Source organism: Rosa chinensis, chromosome 5 (assembly GCF_002994745.2).
Source record: "Rosa chinensis cultivar Old Blush chromosome 5, RchiOBHm-V2, whole genome shotgun sequence".
Classification (NCBI taxonomy): domain Eukaryota; kingdom Viridiplantae; phylum Streptophyta; class Magnoliopsida; order Rosales; family Rosaceae; genus Rosa; species Rosa chinensis.
Window position 1 is genome coordinate 81,144,072 of NC_037092.1, and position 9,907 is coordinate 81,153,978.

The 9,907-nt window shown below is 39.3% G+C and overlaps 1 protein-coding gene across 1 annotated transcript; it reads right to left on the reverse strand.

Moving 5' to 3' along the window:
- LOC112201491 (heavy metal-associated isoprenylated plant protein 16) lies at nt 1–9,537 on the reverse strand. The gene is made up of 3 exons (XM_024342371.2): nt 9,461–9,537; nt 9,220–9,298; nt 1–478 (listed from the first exon to the last, which is right to left on the reverse strand). Exons 1-3 carry the CDS (start codon nt 9,464–9,466, stop codon nt 339–341), a joined length of 225 nt encoding a protein of 74 aa, XP_024198139.1. The 5' UTR covers nt 9,467–9,537; the 3' UTR covers nt 1–338.
- Between the last annotated feature and the right edge of the window lie 370 nt (nt 9,538–9,907).

The window sequence follows — 9,907 nt, forward strand, 5'->3', positions numbered from 1 at the left end:
TCCCACTTGTCTGAATTTGAAACCGAGTCACTAGAGAAAACAAGCGTGTCTTTTCTAAACAAGCAACAGTACAATACGTCACATTCACACACCCGCTACATCGGGGAATTATTCAGGGGCGGATAATTTTTCCAGCATAAAAGTATATAAACCAGTTTTTGGATCATGAGTTGTTCGAAAAGACGGGGCATGTGAATATAAAGGCCAATTACATATGTGAACAAAAACACAAAAAACAGACACAAAAACCCTTTTGGAAATGTCAGGGGAATTAAATGGCACAAGTCACATAGGAGAGAAATTATTTGTTGGTCCCATAATAGCTGTTTGTCTCTGGATCATTTCACTTGTTCGACCTTGACTAAATCGGCAGAGCCAAGCTTCTTCCTCAAAGCCCTAGTCAAGCAAACCGAGTCAACATCCCCAATCACCTCCACATGATCTCTGTGTTCACCTTGTATTGACACTTTGTTCACACCTGTTTAATTAGTACAATTCATCATTAATTATCATGTAATGTAATATATATATATATATATATATATATGACCCTTCTAATGAGGGATTTTTTTTTTTTTTGTCATTTTAACTTTTTAAGTGATCACTTGTTAGATCTAGGGGTGGGCGCAGTGCGGTTCAGTTCGGTTTGAGGCCCAAACCGTTTTTTTCGGTTGGCCTATATATCAAACCGCAACCGCATTACAAAAAGGCTGAATCGATTATTTCGGTTACACTATTTTTTGGTGCGGTGCGGGTCGGTTTCGGTTTGGAGCGATTTATTAATTTCAACTAGAAAGAGAGGGTCAAAATCAGGCTTATTTTTGCCTAACAATTTCAAAAGGCATAAATAAATTTTGAATGCATTTAGAGTCCACACAAATCGTCAAATGTCACCCAAATATCAAGTAACTTGCAGAAAGACCATAACAACTTATTACACACACACACACACACACACACACACACATATATATATATATATATCAATGATCAAGCAAACATAGCAACTTATTACAAACTGAAAACCTAATCAAAAATGGATTTCTTATATATTGAAAACCAACATTTCCATCAATAGAGAAATAATAAATAAACAAAATGTAATTAAAATAAATTCGGTGTGGGTCGGTTTAAATCGGGCAGTTTATAACCCGAAACTGCAACCGAACCGCTTTTATACAGTTCGGAGCGGTGTGATCATAAAACGAAACCGTCTTAGTTAAGTGCGGTTCGGATCGGTAACCGCATTTTCGGTACAAAATGCCCACCCCTAAGAGCAAGTTCACTCGTTGGGTCACCAGGTCACCCACTATTCACTGCTTTTTAGTGTTAATTTCACCATCTAGGTCACGAGCATAGTGTATTTCGTGCCCTAGGTCACCCTGTACAGTGTTCTGGGTCACCATGGTGACCTGCACAGTGTATTTCGTGCCCTGGGTCACGGGCACAGTGTATTTCGTGACCCAGAGAATGAAAATATACACTAAAAAGCAGTGAATAGTAAGTGACCCGGTGACCCAACGAGTGAACTTGCTCTAATTAGATCCACTTTTCGAAAGTGGAGATCTGAAAAGACAGTGTAAATAAGTTATGCGGATTAGAACAATTGAAAAATTCGTTCCATATCAACAATAAATAAGAATATGTTAAAGGAAAAACATATTGTGTGCCTTCGTCAAAGCAACTGACGGAGAGGGAATCAAGGAATCAGTGATTACCATCAATCAGCACAATTATAGATCAATCAGCATTCAATGTATTTAATGTAATTAATGTTTCCGTTGTAACTCTATCCCTATATAAAGGGACTACGAAATGAAATGAGTAGACCATTCCAATCCATTTTTACTTTTACACGTTATCAGCACGCTCAGAGCAAATAGACAAAAAAAAAAACTAGTTTCTAGTTCATTGCAGTTGAAAAGAAGAAAAAAAAACCCTAGAAGAAAAAATATTTTCTTCTTTTCCTGCTGCCACCATATTACAAAAAAAAAAAAAAAAAAAAAAAGATCGGCCTCACCCAACGTCTGCAACAGCCCTGCGCACATCCTCACCCAACGTCTGCAACAGATAGGCCTCACCGACACAGTTCCTGCAGACCGGCCTCGTCCAGCCTTAGACTTCTCGCCCACACAGCCGCTCGCCTCTGCCCAGTCGCCTCCCGCTCTGCACGGCCGAGCCAACTCCAGCCCTGCACCACCGGAGTACGCACGACCTAGAAAGCAAGCATCCAGTCAAACCTGATCGCTGCCCAGCCCTGCCCTGCAGTCGCTGCCACTAGAACCTCATCTGCTCCCCTTCACCGACCTTTTGCCCACCTGCAGCGCACGGAGCACCGATCCCAGCCCCGCACGCATAGCTCCGACGACCTGCAGCTCCGCGCCCTGCCCAACCCAGCCCACCTGCTACGCAGATCCCAGCGCCTCCCGCCTCCAGCCTCTGTCTCCAGACTTGTGCGCTGCCTACCAACTGTAGCGCCCGGCTCCGGCCCAGAAGAACAGAGCAGACGCGAAGAAGAAAAAAAAAAACAGAAGACGAAAAAAAACAAGAGAAAAAAAAAAAAAAAAAAGGCCTCTGCAGCCCAGAGAAAAAAAAGAGAAAAAAGAGAGGCCCTGCGGCCCAAGAAGAAAAAAAAAAGAGCAGGCCTCTGCAGCCCAGAAAAAAAAAAGCAAAGAAAAAAAAAAACAGGCTAATAAAAAGAAAAAAACAAAGCCCACTGCTGAAAAGGGAGAGGAAGCGGCATAGTTTCATAAGCCCAAAAACATCGCTACGCACGCCTGCATCACCACGCTCGTGCGCTAGGATTGTTTTATTTTCTCGAAATCAAGTATGTTTTCTTTATTTTATTTTATGATTTTAACAGAGCATGCTTTATACTTTATTGTTTATGCTTTTATTTTATTTTGTTATTAAGCATGTTTAATTAGATAATTTTTGTTCTAAGCATGTCTTATTATTTATGTTTTATATCATTATATTTAAGCATGATTTATAATTATGTTTAAGCATGCTTTATATTTTATTGCTTATGTTTTTATTATGCAATTGTGAGCATGTTTTGTGAATTTTATTTACTCTTATATAATTATTCCTAAGCATGCTTTATATTTTATTGCTTATGTTTTTATTATGCAATTGTGAGCATGTTTTGTGAATTTTATTTACTCTTATATAATTATTCCTAAGCATGTCTTTATATTATGCTAAGCATGTCTATCCTAAGCATGTCTTTATATTATGCTATTGTTTATATTTTATTTTACGCATGATATATTATTGCTATTATTATATGTAGCATATATTTTGTTGTATATTTGTGCAATTTGAGCATGTCATGTAGTTTATTTTTATATATGCAATGTTTTATTTATTATTAAATGTGTTATAGTTATTTTTGAAATACAACATATAAAATTCCATTTTGCCATGATAATGAAAATTCATGCGCATTATACACACACTTACTGTGATAAAGTATTTTCACATAGCATCGAAAAAATGTGACCATTACGAATCTTGGTCTTGAAATCTAATTCATATATTTGGAAAATAATTTACGTGGATATCTTTATGACTGCGTAATTTATATCTTCTCTCTTGTTTTATGTAGATGGCTGATCCAACTCGACCTGAGTTTGACATCTTGGACTCAGAAGGACTTGAGTATCATCGTTGGGTTTCCGATATGGAAACTGCCTTTGTGGTAAAAGACTACACTACCACCATTACTGATCCCAAAGATGATGAACTATCTAATAAGGTGAAAGCAGATGGCTTAATTTTTCTGAGGAGACATATTGATCCTAACCTACACTGGGAGTACCTTCAGTTGAAGACACCCAAAGCACTGTGGGATGCCCTTAAAGGACGTTTTGGGAACATTCACGATACTTTGCTCCCAGGACTGGCTGTTCAGTGGAATGGAATCCGCTTGCTTGACTATAAAAAGGTCAATGACTTCAACAAGGACATGTTGCGCTTAAAGGCACGTCTCAATTTCTGTGGAAGGGAAATCACAGAAGATGATATGATCTACAAGACTCTTACCACCTTTCCTAATTCAGCTTTTATACTAGCGAACCAGTATCAATTGGATTATGACAACAAAAGAATCACAACCTTCAATAAGTTGATAAGCCTACTGCAAGTGGCTGAGAGACAAAATAAGATTCTCTTGAATAACGATGCCAGGCCCACTGGGACAAAGAAAATTCCCGTGGCTAATCATGGAAAAATGAAAGGTGGAAATAACTCCAATGCAAGGGGGTTTAGACGTGCTGATCCCTACCCACGTGGCAACAATGCACCACGTCCAAAGGGACATGGGGATCATGGAAACAAGATGCCAAAGGAAAGAGTTGACAATGAACCATGCTATAGGTGTGGATTCATTGGGCATTGGTACAAGAACTGCCAAGCAAACAACAGAGTAGCAGCCAATTACAAGAGGTATAGAGAGTCCAAAGAACAAGTGGCTCACTATATGGAAGAAGGAGGTCATGACCTAGACGTCAACCTTACAGTTGCAGACTCCAATGGCAAAGAGGAACTTGCTAAGTCAATGGATGCTCTCATTCTTGACTGATCTGCTTTATTCATTTTATTTTCCAAAGACAGTTGTGAAGGCATAATGCCTCATTTTTAATTAGACTATTGTTTGGTCTTAAAGTTTATTTTCAATCATGGATTGATGAATAAGATTTCTGAACAAGACCTTGATTTGATTATCGTTGGCTTATTAATAAATTTTGAATTTTATTCTGAAGCACTGAATTTATTCAAATTTATTTACTACACATATTTACATGGTTCGACATAGCACTATAAAGATGTAAAGCAATACATCTAGAGAAAAATTATTAGAATGAAAAGAATACCGTTCTACGCAAATAGAAATACTCTAAAGAATATGAGTTATATTTTCTAAATACCTCTCATTTATTTGTAGGAATGAATGGAGGAGAACTTGAGTGCTTAGATGATAGTGGGACTACCCACAGAATATTAAGTAATAGGCAATTATTCATTGAACTAATAGCCTATAATTCCTCTGTGACTCCGATGATTGGATTATCAAAACTAATAAAATGGCGAGGAACTACCAAATTTTTGCTGCCTAATGGCGCAACATTTCAAGTCACAGACGCTCTATATGCACCAAGAGCTAATCGAACCTTGTTAATGTTTCAAAGCTATTTGTGCCAACGATTATCCAGTAAAAACATACCGTGAGAATGGAACTGAATATCTTGATATTACATCTAATGACTGTGGAAGGAAACACATCTTAGAGAAACTTATGAGTCAATTTAGTGGACTGTACCTCACTATGATTCGGATCATTAAATCCTATACTGTCACCAACAATGAAATGTGGGACACTGAATCATACAGGTTTTTTGCATGACCGCCTATGGCACCGAGGTCGTGACATGATGATCCGTATTTTTCAAAGAACTCACACGGACATCTCTTCTTTCGAGTGAAAAATGGGAGAAAAATCTGCCACACTGCAAGGTGTCGGTTCTTGGATTGCTCAAATGCAGTCATTGCTTTCTGAAGTACCAGAAGCACTACCTCCCTCCCATTATGCCTCATTGACTATTTCAAAGGCACATCACTCGTTTTGCAAAGCCTGTTCTTTAGCAAAAACAGGATCGAGACCTTCCTATGCTAAAGATACAAAACAAAACATTCCATTCTTACAAATGATACAAAGAGATGTCTGTGGACCTATCTATCCAGAATGCGGACCATTCAAGTACTTTATGGTTCTGGTGGATGCTTCGACAATCTGGTCACATGTCGTTTTATTGTCCACAAGAAATGCTGCAATACTCCTAGCACAGATTATACGTTTAAGGGCTCACCACCCTGATCGCCCTATCAAGTCTATACGGCTTGATAATGCTGGAGAGTTTACATCAAAAGCATTTGATGATTATTGCATATCTATTTGGATCGATGTAGAGCATCCTGTACCCCATGTGTATACACAAAATGGTCTCGCAGAAGCCACCATCAAAAGGCTACAGATGGTGGCTAGGGCATTGGTTATGCGCACCAACCTGCCTATATCTGCATGGGGTTATGCAATATTGCACGCAGCTTTACTTATTCGTTTAAGACCCACAGCTAGCCAACCATTTTCTGCGTACCAGTTGGTAACTGGATATGAGCCTGACACTTCACACTTACGCATATTTGGTTGAGCAGTATATGTGCCTATTGCGCCCCCACAGCGCACCAAAATGGGTCCTCAGAGACGATTAAGTATTTATGTTGGATACGAATTCCCAACAATTATCCACTATTTGGAACCCTTGACAGGCGATCTTTCTACCGCTAGATTTGCGGATTGTCACTTTGATGAGACAGTCTTCCCGTCGTTAGGGGGAGATAGGAAAAAAGATTTTCCAAGGGAACGATAGGAATTGTCGTGGTTTGTCCCCACTCTGTCTCATCTTGATCCCCGCACTTCATAAAGTGAAAGTGAAGTGAAAAGAATAATCGATCTTCAGAACGTAGCAGATTCGATGCCTGATGCGTTTACTGATATCGTAAAAGTGACGAGATCATATATACCAGCTGCAAATGTGCCTGGAAGGTTAGAAATCCCCAATAAGGGGCACGGTGCCGCAGATAGAGGCACTGCAACCCCACTTAGTGGAGGTGTGGTTGAGGCCGTGGCTCCCCAAGGAAGAGGGGGAGGCCACTTGGTTCGATTGACACTCACCCAAGGAAGAAGAGGGTGAGTAAGGCACAAACCAATCATCAATGTATAGAATCCCTCTCATGAGATTGTCTCTGATTATAGTTATGTCCATGAATCAATACTGGAGGACGCTCCGATGTTTGAAATGATTCCAGAGAACAAAGAAATCTCAAAGGATTACGAGAGTACGTATGAGTTGATAGAAAGATCTTCCATACACATTGATGATATATACTGTTGCTCAAGGAATCATAGAGCACGATGATATCGAACCCCGCTCTGTTGAAAAAAGTCAACAAAGAGCAGATTGGCCTAAATGGAAAGAATCAATCCAGGTAGAATTAGATTCTCTGACAAAGAGACAGGTATTTGGTCAAGTAGTGCTAACCCCACCAAGTGTAAAGCCTGTAGGACAGAAATGAGTCTTTGTCAGAAAGCGTAATGAGAAGAATGAAGTCCTAAGGTACAAGGCTCGCCTTGTGGCGCAAGGTTTCTCACAACGCCCTGGAATTGACTACGAGGAGACATACTCTCCCGTAATGGACGTTATAACGTTCCGCTACTTAGTTAGCTTAGTAGTTTCCAAAGGACTGGAAATGCAGCTCATAGATGTGGTTACTGCATATCTCTATGGGGATCTAGATTCAGAGATATATAAGAAAGTGCCTGATGGCCTTACATTACCCAAGCCAAGTGACTCTAAACCACGGAGTGCGTTTGTAACTAGGTTGAAACGCTCACTTTACGGATTGAAACAATCCAGACGGATGTGGTATACCCGTCTAAGTGACTACTTGATTGGGAAGGGATATAAGAACGATGAATTATGCCCCTGCGTATTCATAAAGAAAACAAGTTCCGGATTTGCAAATTGTAGTAGTATATGTCATAACTGGTACTCTTGATGAAATAAGAGAAACCGCGAGCTACTTGAAATCCGAATTTGAGATAAAGGATCTTGGGAAAACTCGATTCTATCTAGGTCTTGAAATAGAACACCGAGTTTGTGGAATATTAATCCACCAGTCTGCATATGTCCAAAAGTCAGGCGATATAACATGGACAAAGCACATCCTGCTAGCACTCCCATGATCGGTCGAAGTTTGGATGCAAGGAAAGATCCATTTCGTCCAAAGGAAGATGACGAACAAGTGTTGGGAGCTGAAATTCCCTATCTAAGTGCAATAGGCGCATTATTGTACTTAGTCCAATTTACTCGACCAGACATTGCATTCTCAGTGAACTTGTTAGCTAGATTTAGCTCAGCGCCAACGCAGCGTCATTGGAATGGTATCAAGAACATTTTCGATACCTAAAAGGAACCATTGACTTGGGACTGTTCTTTCCCTATAGAGAGACAAGAGGGATCGCAGATGGAACTGCAATCCCTAAAGGAAATGTTGATGGCGAAAACGCCACTTACTACACTAAAACGCCAAATGACGTTTTGGTCGGTTTTGCTGATGCTGGATACGTATCTGACCCACATATCGTTCCCAAACTGGTTATGTATTTACCAATGGGAACACAGCGATATCTTGGAGATCAACCAAGCAAACCTTTGTGGCTACCTCCTCGAACCACTCAGAGATCATTGTTCTACATGAGGCGATTCTTGAGTGTGTATGGTTAAGAACTATCATTGCACATATTCAAGGGACTAGTGGTTTGAGTTCTACCACTGAAGAGCCTACTTGCATTTACGAACACAATGCAGCTTGCATCGAATAGATGAAGCTAGGTTATATTAAGGGTGATAACACAAAACACATATCGCCAAAGTTGTCCAACAATCAGCAACAACAGACTCTCCTCAAGATTCAAATGAATCAAGTAAGGTCTGAGGAGAATGTGGCAGATTTGTTCACCAAATCATTGCCTAAGGACACATTTGAGAAACATGTGAAAAGCATAGGAATGCGAAGACTTTCCAAGCTCCCTAGATTAATGTAAGTATCAGGGGGAGGTGTAGACGTCAGGGGGAGTCTAACACACACATGTCATACTCAAATGTAAAAGGTGCGTTGTGCTCTTTTCCTTCGACCAAGTTTTATTTTTGTCCCACAGGGTTTTTATTGTTACTTGGCAAGGTTTTTAGTGAGGCAACAACTCATGCACCATTTCGTCTTTGACTTGGCACAAGGGGGAGTGTTAAAGGAAAAACATATTGTGTGCCTTCGTCAAAGCAACTGACGGAGAGGGAATCAAGGAATCAGTGATTACCATCAATCAGCACAATTATAGATCAATCAGCATTCAATGTATTTAATGTAATTAATGTTTCCGTTGTAACTCTATCCCTATATAAAGGGACTACGAAATGAAATGAATACCATTCCAATCCATTTTTACTTTTACAGAATATGATATAGTAGAAAAGACATTCGGACTAGCCTAAGTCATCGATGAAGAAGGAAGAGAAAATTTGGTAAGGATCTAATTAAATAACAGTTCGATCGATTTTCAATGCAACTACAGGAAGTACGAAATTCATGGATGCATACCAGGTGCAGTTGCTGCAATCTTCAAAGCCTTGGTTCTGCATTTGTCGCAATGAACGTGCAACTTCACAAGTATCTTTTGCTGCACAATGGTAGAAACAACAATCACAATCCAATTTCAAATTTGGAAAACCCATTTTAAATTTGTATTTCATCATTTTCTAAAACGAACAAAAGAATATGAACAGTAACTTTCACAAAATGGAGTTGAAATAACAAGTATTTGAAACTTGAAAGGGCTTACCGTCATCTTCGAGATAGAGTGTAAAATGGATACTAGCTAGCTTTTTGAGTTGGGATTGAGAACTCTATGAATCTATTGCAAAATATGAAGTAGGAGATCAGTACTTATATCGGGTTGGAAAACTTCCTCTACAAGTAGTTTCCTGGTAAAATTATTATTTTTTTCATTTTTCTGAGTTTGAAAAGTCAGAAGACTGAGAGCGCGGTTTCCTAGACTCAGGTCACCTTCAATGTTTGAAAATACAGAATGTACTCATTCTCATTCTCATTCTCATTCTCATTCTCATTCTGTTTATGCATGTACCAACATTTTACCACAACCAATGAATAGATTGCTAAATTACCAACCACAAAAAAATAGATTGCTTAGGTATAAAGTATGACAAAATTTATTATTTCAGGATTTGGTAGTTGATCGATACAGCGTGTACACATTCTCATTAATTCT

Coding starts and splice junctions, on each gene's coding strand:
- LOC112201491 (XM_024342371.2), bottom strand. Junction 479..9,219: donor GATTGCAGCAACTGCACCTG/GTATGCATCCAT, acceptor CTAATTAAACAG/GTGTGAACAAAGTGTCAATA.